The following is a 12,842-nucleotide window of genomic DNA, read 5'->3' on the forward strand; positions in this document are numbered from 1 at the left end:
TATGCATGTTTGGAACTATACGGTCTGATTTCCCAACTGTGGGCATAAAGCAAGGCAAGAAAGTAGTAAAGCACCTTTTTGCAATCTGCATTTAAAAGGACAGAGTTTCTTTCCCATATATTCATTTTTTGCCTGCTCAAATTGGTTTGAGTAACTGCGTTATTTTAAGATCTTAAACTTTACCTGCCTGTATTAGTGCATAGAGTTGTATTCATGACCTGAAAAAAAACATGTTTTTGTATGCAGTCATTTGTACATGGCCTCACTGCACTTACAGGCACGTGCACATAATTATAGGAAGATATCACAATCTGAAAGTATGTTGCCAAGTTTCTGATCACATGTTAGAAGAGCTTAGGCTGCTTTCTGTACTATACACACCTAATACAGCAGCCTGGGGAAAGAAAGGGAGCACAGTCTACCTTAAGTTTAATGACATCTTCACTTACAACGTAGAAGAAAACCTCCCACTAGGAATTTCTCATATCAACACAAATAATGGGACTTCAGTAGTCATAAAACTGAATACCAAACCAAAGTTAGTTCTGCCAATGCATTATTTCCTGCAGTATTTTTCAGTCTCATATCTTTCTAAAAATAGAATAGCATGTGGTTTACCTGTTCAACAGAGGTGGAATTCAACAATACTAAGCAGTAATAGTTTAACAGAATTAAGAAGGCAGCAATTTTTTCTTACCACTGTTCTGAAGACTTTCTTGCACAAGTAAGAGAACATCTGGTTGAGTCATCTGTCAATAAAAGTAATAAAGCTGTTTTCAAAAAGGTGATTTCCCACAACTCGAAAATTTTAAAACACTAAACGCCCCTAGGCCACTTCTGTTACTCTTCTAGAGAGTGCAGAAAGAAGGAAACAAAATAACAGCAACTGAGAAAAAAATGCTCTTAGTCCTTGGTTATCACTAAATTGTATTAAAAGAAACACAAACTCTGCTTATTTTGAAGAAAAAAAAATCCTGGAGTAATTGTAAGTAAAGCTATTTTTACCTCTATCAAAGACTTAGTTGTGGGAAAAAAACACCAACAGAAATACTATTTCAGTGTGCTTAAATATGATTGCCTTCTGACATAGTGGATCCACCTCACATCAAAGACTGGAATCATAGCTTTTTTAAATTATATACACTTTATGAACTTGGATCATTTTTGTCCCTACAACATTTCCATCTTTGTTTCTTAGAGGAAATCCTAAGTTTTAACTACGAGGCTGCCAAATCAACTACCCCAGGAATAAGTTTAAGTATAGAATCAAAAGCTTTTTGCAGTCCCGAATTTCTTTTCAATGTTCAAGCACAGAGATGTACAGAAACAACAGCATGACAAATCAAGACTATATTTCACATATAAATCATGTAAGATGGTTTCAGGGCTCAAAAATAACTCAGCAATCAAAAACTCTGATGTGCATATATCAGTACAGAAACAAGATCATGGAAGTGCCATTTAAAACAGCTGTAAGTGAAGATAAAAAATGATCTGTCTCATAGGACTGCTAGGAGTACAGATGTTTAAAGTGTTCTCGGTTTTTCAGAAGGAAGATTTGATAAAACACAAACCTGTATTATATTGCCTGACCACTACTGGTGTATGAAGCAAGGAACATTTTTTAAGACCATTTTTATGTGGTAGCTGTTTTACCCAATGCATTTTCATAAAAAAGTACTACTACCACACTGTGAGTTATATTTAAATTACAATCTACATAAAGGTGCAAACATTCAAAACCACTTAGACATACTCAATAAAAGGGTCTTACTTACATTGGCAGGAAACTGGATATCTATGTTTATGTCTGAAGTTTTGAAACCAAATCTGCTATAGGAGGAGCCATACAATCTTAACGAGCACCCTGCAACAAAAAGAATTATAATTCTAAGTTTGCAGCTACTTTACAGCATTGTCAGTAGATCTTAAACCTACATCTAGTTTTGATAACAACAGGAAATGAAGAAAGGTCTTCCAACAGCACAGGACTGTGCTAGTAACTCCTGCCTTCCATGCTGTTGCTAGTAAAGGTTTATCATGAAGGTCAAATGCCCCTCACGTCCTGTTCATCTTCACTTTTTACTACAGGTCTGTTTGGCTCATAAGCACCATTGTAATTTAATTCTGCTACAGGACTGTATTGCCACATCATGTTGTTCAACAGACTAGTAACTAAATATATTGCCTTACAATTTAGCTAGCCAAGGTTTTTAATTAAGCTTTCACTTTATGAGCTGTTCTCTCTTTTTTTTTTTTCTTTTTTTTTTTTGAAGTTGGAATTTCTAGAATTTAAAACAAATTGCAAATAATACCTGGCAATTTTTGACGCAGTAAGTCTTCCATCACTGTTTTAATGTGGAGCCTTTCTTCTAGATCTTCATTATTTAAGCCAAACTCCTGCACTACATTTTCAATAGCAACACCAATAGCTTGTATCTGGGAAGGCGTTGGAGGAGGCAGAGCAGTCAGCAGCTGTTCTTCTTGCTTTTCCTTTAAAGATAGTAAGACTGACATTGTAATGACTTTCTTCCGTTGTTTTAATGTGCTAGAAAGAATGCCTGCAACTCATCCCAAGTAACACCACCACGGGTTTTCCAGATAATGGAGGTAATTGGAAGCAAGAACATCAAGAGAGAAACTGCAACAAGTATAAAGAATTAGATATTTCAGGAGGCTTCAGTAATGTTCAGAGGTATATATACACATGTATTTGGAACATTAAAAAAAAAAGTCACCAATTCTTTCATCACCTATGAAGTGGGAAAGGGTAGGAGTTAAAGAGGAAGAAAGAGAAAACCTGCAGAAGACAAATATTTTTGTCCACTTCAAGCTGAGAAAGTAGAAGGAACAGAAGACATTTAATTAAAAAAATAGAAAGTAAAATTGACATTATGCTGGAAGTTACTTTGACGTTTACATTCAAAACAAACCTATTTCCTTTATATATAAACAAGTCTGTAACACTCCACAAGTTCTTAATTTCATTTATGGTATTTCTGAATTGAAGTCTTCACTCTAACACACAGGTTATAAATTCTAATTCTGCCATACCAACTATATTTGCTTATTGCTACTCGTCATTGCTCTGGACTTGATCAGAACTCTTCATTGCTGAAATACGCCAACAAAATATACACTAAGAAGAATGAATATAACTAGTCTACAAGAATTATAGAACAGCAAAACAGAAGAGTCAGTTGATACAGATGTTTTGTCATACTTCAATCACTAGTAACAAAATATTAGTGAGTGATACTTTAAATGAGGACTTCTTTTAATACTAACAATAGGCATGAAAAAGTACAAATTAAATTCCAAAGTTGAGGGCAGAAGCAAAGTCCAGATCCCAAGTTTACTCTTTTTACCAGTATCACTAAGAGTTTTTAAGAAGATTCAAACACAGTAAAAAATAAATGGGGAAAAATTTTAGCAGTGCAGTTTCATTGTCATTAGTAGGGTGAGGACAGTTTCATAAATCCGCATTTTATACTTTTTCTTGTCCTTAACTCACCTTTAGGCTTTTCTTGTGTCTTTTCTCTTTAATATGCTTATGAGCAAAAGCCACCGACTCAATCAAAACATCACACAATTTGCAGGTGTATTTTGCTGATGGGTAGCTTCGAGGTTGCTAAAATAAAGATAGTAAAAACCCCTAAAATATAGAAAGATATTACCTTCATTTCATTCAATACCCTTGCTAAGTTGAATGACTGTACCTCTGAAGTCCAGAAATACTCACTTTAGCTTTCCTAACTCCATCTTTACAGTCAAAAAGTTTGCATATGAAATATAATACCAGAAGAATGGTGGTACTGGGTCAATCAAGCCCAACAGCTTGTCTTTTACAGTGGAAAACACCCAGCACCCATGGAAGAATACATTAACTGAACAAACATACAATAAAACCTTTCTGGTCCACTGCCCCAGCATCTAGAGATCTGGTGTTAATTCATGAATTAAAGCAACAGCCAGTTTTTGTGCTTAAATTGCTGCCAAACCAAGATTATTATAGAAAAAAACAAAGGATAACCTGCCTTCTCTTGACAATTCATTAACAGCAACCCATTTTGTACGCTACATCAATTCTATAACTAGACTTTCTAGCTAGTGTCAGAGAAATTGCTCAAAGTGTTCCCTCTATATTGTATTTACAGACAAAAAAACAGGAGACGACCATACAAGTAAAGATAGTGGCACCTTCTTCAGTCTATAAATGCAGTCTCGCTTCAATCGTTCTTCAGCTTGTTGCAACCCTAGAAGTTCTTTTGCCGACAGCACAGATTCATCTATGACTGGACCATCCACTTCATCTTGATCATACTCATCTTTTCTAGTTCTTCTTGATCTCCTTGGTTTCCTAAGCTTCTTCATTTCTTATAAAGAGTTATGAAAGCAAATATGTCAAATAACTTCAGAGTACCACACAGCATTTTGTTTATTTTTTCTTTAATTACCATTCTACTTATGTGCAAGTCAAAGAAGATACAAATAATCTACCCTGCATGGTATCATAATCTGTTCTATGCAAGTCTGATAATAGCAAGAGTATATATTTATGTCATAACCTATAGTACCTTTGTTCCAAACTACTAAAACCCACTAATTTGTCCCATTGAAGTGATCAACCTTATTTAGATAGCTTTGTTAAAACTGGCAAAAAACCCCAAACCTAAATGCAACAGATTTCACCGCCTCGTTGAGACATACCTGTGTGTCATTATAATGAAAAGGCAGAATATATCTAAAGATTTCAGGATGCCTGGTCAGGCTGAGGTAGATGAACAAGCTACAAAGTGGACTGACCCATAGACCACTATGAATATCACAGAATTAGTGAGCGTAGGTCAATCTGAATGATTTCTAAGAGCTAACAGCACTATGATATAGCACCACCATGGCTTAGCTGACATACAGCAATTTATTATCACCAGTAATAATTGCCTGTTAATGTCACTTGCCTTTCAATTAAACCAGCATATGGATCAGTATTGCCTTCACATTATTAAACAGACAAGTGAAAAAAAAAAAATAACAACCCCTATGGGCTACATAAGTCAATAAATAATGAACTTGCTAAGTATTTGCATACATTGCTTAACAAAGCTACACAACTGGCAGAATAAACACGCTTAGAAAGCTTGTTATGTTTACAGCAAAAGTTCTGGAACAAATTAATGTAAATACCACTTCTCCTTTTAAGCAAACTTTGTTACCATTTTGAAGCAGGAATTGCTACTGGTCCAAAGAATACCTGTTAAAATCAACTCAGGAATGCATAAACACAGGCCAGATTTTCACACATGACTTCAGATCACATCTTACCTTTCACATGAACAGCTATACAGGATGTCCAGATGCATGGAATTTCTAAAGTTCCCTGCTTCTGAGAAAGCTTATGCAACTTCCTCAGACTCCAAAACCCTTATCATAGCATGAGGTTTTAATTTGTAATAATTAAAAAACAAACAAACAAAACTACAACTGCTCTACCAAATACATTTACAAAGCTTCTTTCCTGTGACCAAAATTTTTGTCTCTAATAATTGGCAAAAGGGAAACAACCTGGTTGTGTATTTTCAACCAGTTGTTTGATTCAGTTCACTAAGCAGCATGCACATGCTAGTGTTGTAAACAGGAACAGGACAAGAATAATTTCAAATATAATTTTTCAAATATAATTTTTTTCAGCAGCAGCACAAGTTTATGCTGGAATAAACAGAACTAAGGCTTAATCGGTTGCAGGGACAGTACTCCAAAGGAAGCTCCAAGGAGCAGAAACAGAAGTCTGAGTCACTGAACTTTACACATCCCTTCAATTTTCCATGCTGACTCTCCTGCTCAAACTCCTAAGACGCGACACAGTGTTTGACTACATTTCTACTAATCAGTGTAGACAGAACTTGGAGAAAAATGTGTATTAAATGAACATATTTGCAGGAAAGCATGTGATAACTACCTACTTACCACGTATTTCTGCAACCACTAAGTAACTTAAAAAAAATATGAAGTAAATAAATACTTCTAATATTTTGTAGTTACAGTAGTGACAATCTAATTATAGGTTAATGACTACATAAAGTACTAAAGGCAAGTTAAAGTTAAAGGTCTTGCAGAAAAATCAGTGCCTCAGACTTGGTAAACTCCTTCCTTAGGAGCTACAGTAAAAAGGCATAAAGGTAAAGGAAAGGGACAACTGCACAGAAGACTTCAAATAAAAGGAAATGCTACAAGAAACATTTTTAGTAATTGCTTGCTACTTGACATAGCATTAGAGCTTTTGAAGGGACCTCAAGAGGTGAGCTATGCCATGCCTGTGCTTCGCAGCAGGATGAAATGAACTTTGTCAATCCTGAGCAATGCTCACCTAACCTGTTCTTAAAGGCCTTCAGGTACATACTCCATGAGCTGCCCAGACAACCTCTCTAGTACTTCACTAGCTTTACCATTAGGAACTTTCCCTTTAGGCCTCATTTGAACCTTTCTTGCTCAATTTTAGGCCCATTGCTTTGTGTCCCACCTATGGGAAAGACGCAAACCAGATTCCTACATCAGCTTCTTAATACCTTTCTAGACAGCTGAAGACTGTTATCATGCCTCCCTACCCTTTCCTTTTGCAGAAAGATCGGGGATTGTTTACAGTTCGTGTAGTTTCCGTTTTCTGTGTCCTGGCATTCTTCTTGCTCTTCTTTGGACTGTTTCCATTTTATTCATTCAAGTGGGGTGCCAAATCTGGACAGAGTACTGCAACTGAGTTTACCAAAGACTTACAGAAAAAGGAGCACTTCAGGCTGCAAGTCTGTTTTCATGCCTCGCAACACCATGACACTCACTACTCATTATCATCTTCTGGTTCACTACGATTTCAGATTCTTCTCTGAAAAAAATACTACTTTGTAATAACTTTTCCCCCTTTATTTGTACAGTTGACATTCCTACTTAAACAATGGCATTTGCACATATTTCTTTTGTATTTCACCCTATATGTAGGTCATTTTTCCAATTGTGCAAAGTTATTTTAATTGACCTTCCTGCTTTTCCGCATTCAGTTCCTACCAGCTCCACAGCATAATCAAATTTAAAAGCACGCAATTAATAAGCACGCTGTCTTCATTCATCATCAGATTAGTGTAATAAATATTGAACAGAATAGAATCCCTGTGGATGCTTCCTCAATGCTTCCTGTCATTTTGACAAAATCGTTGGGAAGTATTTTCTAAGTCTAGTTATCTAATTAGTTCTGCAAGTCTCTTGTATTAATTCCATCTAGAGAATTTTCCTCTAGTTTACTTACAGAACTGCCATGTTAAGAGTGTCTAAAGTACTACAGTACTAGTAATACCTTCTGCCACGTCCAGAGGGGACTGATCACTATTTTAATGAAATAAATTAGAAGGACTACTTTTTTCTTGACAAATCGACGTTTACTGCTACTCACCTCTTTATTACCTTTCAAATACTTATAGTAGGTTACAATATTTGTTCCAGAATGGATTCCCAAGATTAAAGTTGCGTACCATTTTTTTTAATTCCACTTTTAAGAGACGCCTGCCCTTTCCTATATGCCAGTAGCTCACTTCTCCTGAATAAGTTTCCAGGTATGATTGCCAGTGGTTCCAAAAAATCTACTTCAGTGAGTTCCTGAAGTTTCACAGAACGCAGTTCATTAGACTCAGAAAATTTGAGAACAAACTTGCAAAAGCATTCTACTCTGCTCTCTTCTCACCTGAGGTTGAGCTTAAGTGTGCAACTTACTTCTAACAATGAGAGACACTGGGCACCTGCTCACAGTTTATTTTTTTAGTGACAGCTGACATCAAGGGAAAGGACACTTAATTCCTGGACTTCCTGGTATCAACCAGCAATAGCTTTCCTTCTCAGCAGATGAATACTGCCTTTGGCCCACAGTCTTAACTAAACCAAGACATATCTCTTCCTAACAGACAGTTGTTCCGTGTTAGCAGCACCTCATATGTGCCTTAGTCTTTCTTATTTTATCTAATTACATTCTCTTCAAAGCTTCCTCTTTCTGCTTTCATCTACTTACACTTCCTTCTGGTACTCACATTCAATGAAGATCTTATGATATTGATCACTTTAACCTCCCTTGGCCTGTTCTTTCCTGCCTTTCAATACTTAGGGCTTGTACTCTCATTATTAGTACCAATCACCCATAGAGAAGTTCAATATGCATGGAGAATTATTTTTGTGTCATTGCTATATTACTGTTGTTAGTATTAAGTTCTCACAATACCTACGAGGCATTGTTTTCAACCTTCATTAAGATATGTTGTTACAGACCTCATTAGTAGCTCCAAAAATCTTACCCTGTATCAACTTAACTGAAACATCCCTTATCAGCCTTGACAGATTCAATCAAATTGTACCTGGAAAACTGCAAACAGCGACACTACACAGATGTTGCAATCTACTTACTCCTACTACTTATAAACTAACTTACAAAGACAAAACAATTTTTAAAACAAGTTCTGTATCATTCACTGTAACAATTTGTTTAAAGTGCTGCAGTATAGTAGAGTCAATGGTTTGCAGTATATGACAGAACAAGAATGATTTTTTGCTTTAACAGTGAATCTTGGAATTTTACTTTTCAGTAACACACACAGAAGGCTACTTTACTGGGTAGCGATGTAAAACCAAACATGTTGATTACCAGAGCTTCCTTTCTGCATGTCTGTCACGTCTTCATTAATGAAGTCTTCCTGAAGTTGTCGTCTTACATTTCTGTTTCCAGCACCTTCAACCTCATGAAAAGAGTCCTTTCTTGTCCTGCTATGCACAGGAATCCAGGCAACAGATCTGTACTCTCTCCAGCTGTCAGAAGTACCACGGTGGTCATCAGATACCCACTTCTTCATCTGGTCTCTTTGGGTATCATTTAACTTTGATCCTTGACTGTAAGTTGTGTTTCTAAGAGAATGTGGGCTACTCAAAGCACTACGTGGCCCTCGCCTGGGACTGCTTCCATAATGACCTGGTGTTCCCTTTTTCTTTTGGAGGCTGGTATCTATTTTATTGCTATGGCCATTTCCATATTCATCCATGACTCGGTAGTCTTTCTGTACAGGACTTCCTTTTAATTCTTCTTGGTGTAAAATTTCCTGTTCCTTACTTTCTTTGGCAAAGCAAGGTTTTGCAGCATCTCCCATGGTTATTGCTTTCGATTTAGTGATTCCTCCCTAGAAATTAAAAAGTTAGAAGTCGTATTTTAAAATTAATCAAGCAATAGACACTGGTTATTATTTGTTATGGAAAACTCAAAAATCAAAACTCTGGCTCTGTAATACCATAAGGGCAAGCAAGTCTTGGTAAGCAAAATTTCCTCCAACCAAACAAAAGGCCATTCAAAACTCAGCTAGGGTTCTCCTCTTAAAATGTCTAACACCTATGGTTGATTCACAAAATGCAGAGACAGCCTATGGCTCTTCTGGGCATTAAGGTCTAGACACCTCTAGGACAGATAACTACTTTTAAAAGTCCACATCAGGGTCTCAGCTCAGTACAGGAAAGCTTTGAAAGAATGACTGAAGAAACTTTGTAGCATGTAGAATATATAGGAGGCAATAACAAGGATGGCCGCAAAGCCATTCTACATCACCTGAATAGTCCCCTTTCCCCACAGTAGACACTGTTTACCTTGTTAAGAATGAAAATTGTGATCAGAGGAGGCAGAAATGTAGAGGTTGAGTAGCAGTCCATCTGTCAGGCAAATCTGATCTGGTGATTAAGAAACAATGCTGCACTGCCCAGTGCACTCTGCACATTTTACCTAGACCACCATTCTGAGGTCTCACAGTACTGGGTATTAAGCACTCATATTTCACATGATTTTAGTATTCTCTAACACATCCGGGCTACTGATTTGCTCTTCCCCTTGCCACTTGTTCGCATCAATGTTCTTACTGCAAAACATTTCCAGGGAGCTGTTAACTCCAATGTTAGCACAAACCCGTGTGGACTGTGAAAGGCGGAGTTACCTGGAAGAGACTGGCTAAATACATGTAAGCAGCAGCAGCAGACACATCAACACTGAATAGTGTATTACTTAAATATAGACACATACAACCAAAGTTTTCTCTGTCAAAAGACACATATGTGCTTAAGGATGCAGAGAAGGCATTTACAAGAAGCACCTAAACAGCGGGAAATGCCCTTCTGTTGCCTTTAATATGGGAGTCGGGTACCTCATTTTCTTAAATGTTTTTTGTAAGTTCTGCAGGCCCCAAGGACACCCTTCGACATCTCAGTGTCTGCTTTCCATAGGCTTGAGACTTTTAGTGTTTGTCCTCCTCTTAAGTAGAAGAGACTTTCTGCTCTTATATGAGTGACAAAACAAGTAGGATTCCTGTCCTAAAGACCTGAAGTCATAGCCAGGTACATACGACTGTGGAGATGCAGCTACTCCAGCTAAGAGTTGAAAGAAAAGTTTCAAACACAGACAGTGAACTTGCTTTCTCTTTTAAGGGAGAAACTGCCATCAAATCTGAATTTCAGAGTAGCCTAAAAACAGCTTGTTTTAGAGCCATCCCCAGAAGCAACGCCCACACCCAGCCGCCAGGCTGGATGATGACACACTCCCTGTGCTGGAAGGGAGCAGGGAGTCAAAGTTTACACTCGCCCCTGGCTCCCGGCCACGACGCGAGGTGCCGGCCTGGCGGGGGGCGGGCTGCCCCGGAGGGTCACCGGCGACGCAGCCTGCACGGCTCCCCGCGGGGCCAGAAGCAGCAGGCAGCGCCGGCCAAGGTTCCAACGGGACCCAGACGGTGGTGTTACGATACTGGCCTCCGTCACCGCCACGCAGGAAACAGGCTACGTGTGCCGGGGCTCCCCTGCTCCCACGCGGCAGCCCCCGGCCCCCTCCTTCCCGTCCTCCCGCCGGCCGACGAAGGCCCCGGCCCCCTCCTGCCTCCCCCTCCACCCCCCGCACAGCCGAAGGCCCGGGGAACGGCCTGGCGGAGGCGGCGGGACAGCCAGGCCGGCCGGCGCAGGGCAGCGGCGCGGACTGTGGCGCAGCAGCCCCCCACCCCGCTCGGCCCGGCCCGGCCGTGCCCCGCCGCCTCAGCCGGGCAGCCCGCGGGCGGAGGGGCCGGCGAGAGGGGCGGGCGGGCCGCGGCCCAGGCACGGGAGGGGTGGGGAGCGGAGAGGGAGGCGCAGGGGCGGGCGAGAGGGCACCGGGGGGACACCGCCCGCTGCCGGGGAAGGCCCTGCCCGGCAACCGGCCGCCACCCGCCGAGGGAAGGGGACTCACCGGCCGCCGACAGCCCGACTCCTACCGCCGCCCCGCCATTGTGGCGCGGCGGAAACGGCACCGGTCCCTCCGCGCGGCCGATCCGCGCGGGTCTTCCGGCAGCCCGGCCCCGCCCCCCCGCCGCCCGCCGGGGCGTGGCCGAGGCCGGGCCGGGCCGGGCGGGGCGGGGCCGGCGGCAGTGACGGGAGGCCCGGTTTCGGCCCGGGGCCGGAGGCGCAGCCTGCCCGGGCCTGCCTCCTCCCGCGGCGTCCGAGGCGGGTCGCCAGGCAGGCTCCCGGCGGCGAAGGCGTTATGTCACGGCCGGCCCTGCCGACGCAGGACCCACGCGTGGGCGTGGAAAGCCCTTCCCCCCCAGCTGGGGCAGGACGGCAGCCCGCGTTCTGTGGGACCCTGCCCAGTGAGGGGGGTGTCCCGCGTGCACTGCGGCCGTCTGCCTGCAACCGCAACGGTAAATAAGTGGACGGGCGTGGGCAACGACGAGAACGGCGCAATGCGCGCAGCGACTGCAGAGTGGTCCCTGGGTGTAGCGTCGTCTGCGCGGCCGTTGGGGAACGGAAGACGCTGTCGTGCTGCTGGGTACCAAACCCGACCGCATATATATAAATACATATGTATATATATGATGCGTGTGTCGTCAAACTAACCACCCCGGCCAAGTAGCTAATGCCCAGGGCAGACGGCTCAGGAGAAAGAGAAGCACGAATCGCAGGGAGTGGGAAAACCCGGGGCAGGTGCGGGAGTGGGCAGGTGCCGCGTTTCCCCGCGGAAGACACCCCGCCGTATCACTGAATTACCCTTCTCGCTGCCTGAAGCGACCCGCGTGTTTTGTGAATATTGCTTGCACTCACTCAGTCTCTTCCTCTTTTCAACACCTAATTACCGCCTAGTTCAGGAGGGTGTTTTCCTACTGCTCTTTTCCATCCATATGTATGGAAAAGAGGTGCTCTTAACTCACCTCATGAGATGGTCCTCGTGAGAATCCGCCTTCCCGTTCCAATCCAGACTTCCTTTGCAAAATGTGTACAAGTATGCAGGTTTTGAAGGGAGGTAAGTAGTGGAGTCTTCCCAGAATTACTTACGGTACCTTTCAAAGACAGGACATTATAGCTGTATAGGCTAGTGCTTTGTATCAGCACTTGGAAACTACTTTTTCCTTCCCCTATAGACCCCTTCAAAATAAGAAAAGTCTCCTGGCAAGATGCTCTCAGGAGAGGGCCTGGGATGGAAAGATAGCTTAACTTACCAAAACCATTGCTGTGAGCAGATGTGGCTGGGGTGCGAGACACAGAAATGTTTCTGAGCCCTGTCTTGCCTCCTTCTTCCATAAAATTCTTTGAGTGGCTGCAGGATCAGTGCATTTCATGTCATACCGACTGTGGTGAGTCAAACAATGTTTGGTCCCATGGAAGCTCCTCACTAGTGCACCCATGCAATACTATCTCAAGGTCCTGTCGTTTTTGTGAAACTAGAATTGCTGTTGTTTTTATGAAACTCACAGATTCTGGTTTAGATTTCAATTAGATGGGTAATTGTATACTCAAATACTAGCATTTTCTATGATCAGACAAATACA

General features: G+C 41.7%; 1 protein-coding gene across 8 annotated transcripts in view; it reads right to left on the reverse strand.

The window, feature by feature from the left end:
* Positions 1 to 11,370, reverse strand: part of TUT7 (terminal uridylyl transferase 7) — a 33,421-nt gene extending 22,051 nt beyond the window's left edge. For 7 of the 8 annotated variants that reach the window (XM_082337174.1, XM_082337172.1, XM_082337171.1 and 4 more), the window contains exons 1-8: positions 11,270 to 11,370; positions 9,658 to 9,738; positions 8,675 to 9,200; positions 4,201 to 4,376; positions 3,515 to 3,631; positions 2,316 to 2,493; positions 1,779 to 1,867; positions 698 to 749 (exon numbers count right to left, since the gene is read on the reverse strand). In XM_082337174.1, coding sequence (XP_082193300.1) covers positions 698 to 749; positions 1,779 to 1,867; positions 2,316 to 2,493; positions 3,515 to 3,631; positions 4,201 to 4,376; positions 8,675 to 9,200; positions 9,658 to 9,720 — 1,201 coding nt within the window. In that variant the 5' untranslated portion in view covers positions 9,721 to 9,738; positions 11,270 to 11,370. The remainder of the gene's footprint in view (positions 1 to 697; positions 750 to 1,778; positions 1,868 to 2,315; positions 2,494 to 3,514; positions 3,632 to 4,200; positions 4,377 to 8,674; positions 9,201 to 9,657; positions 9,739 to 11,269) is intronic. The other variant, XM_082337176.1, reaches the window with a different exon arrangement.
* Positions 11,371 to 12,842: the final 1,472 nt, after the last annotated feature.

This window comes from Platalea leucorodia (assembly GCF_965183815.1).
Source record: "Platalea leucorodia genome assembly, chromosome: Z".
In the NCBI taxonomy this organism is placed as follows: Eukaryota; Metazoa; Chordata; class Aves; order Pelecaniformes; family Threskiornithidae; genus Platalea; species Platalea leucorodia.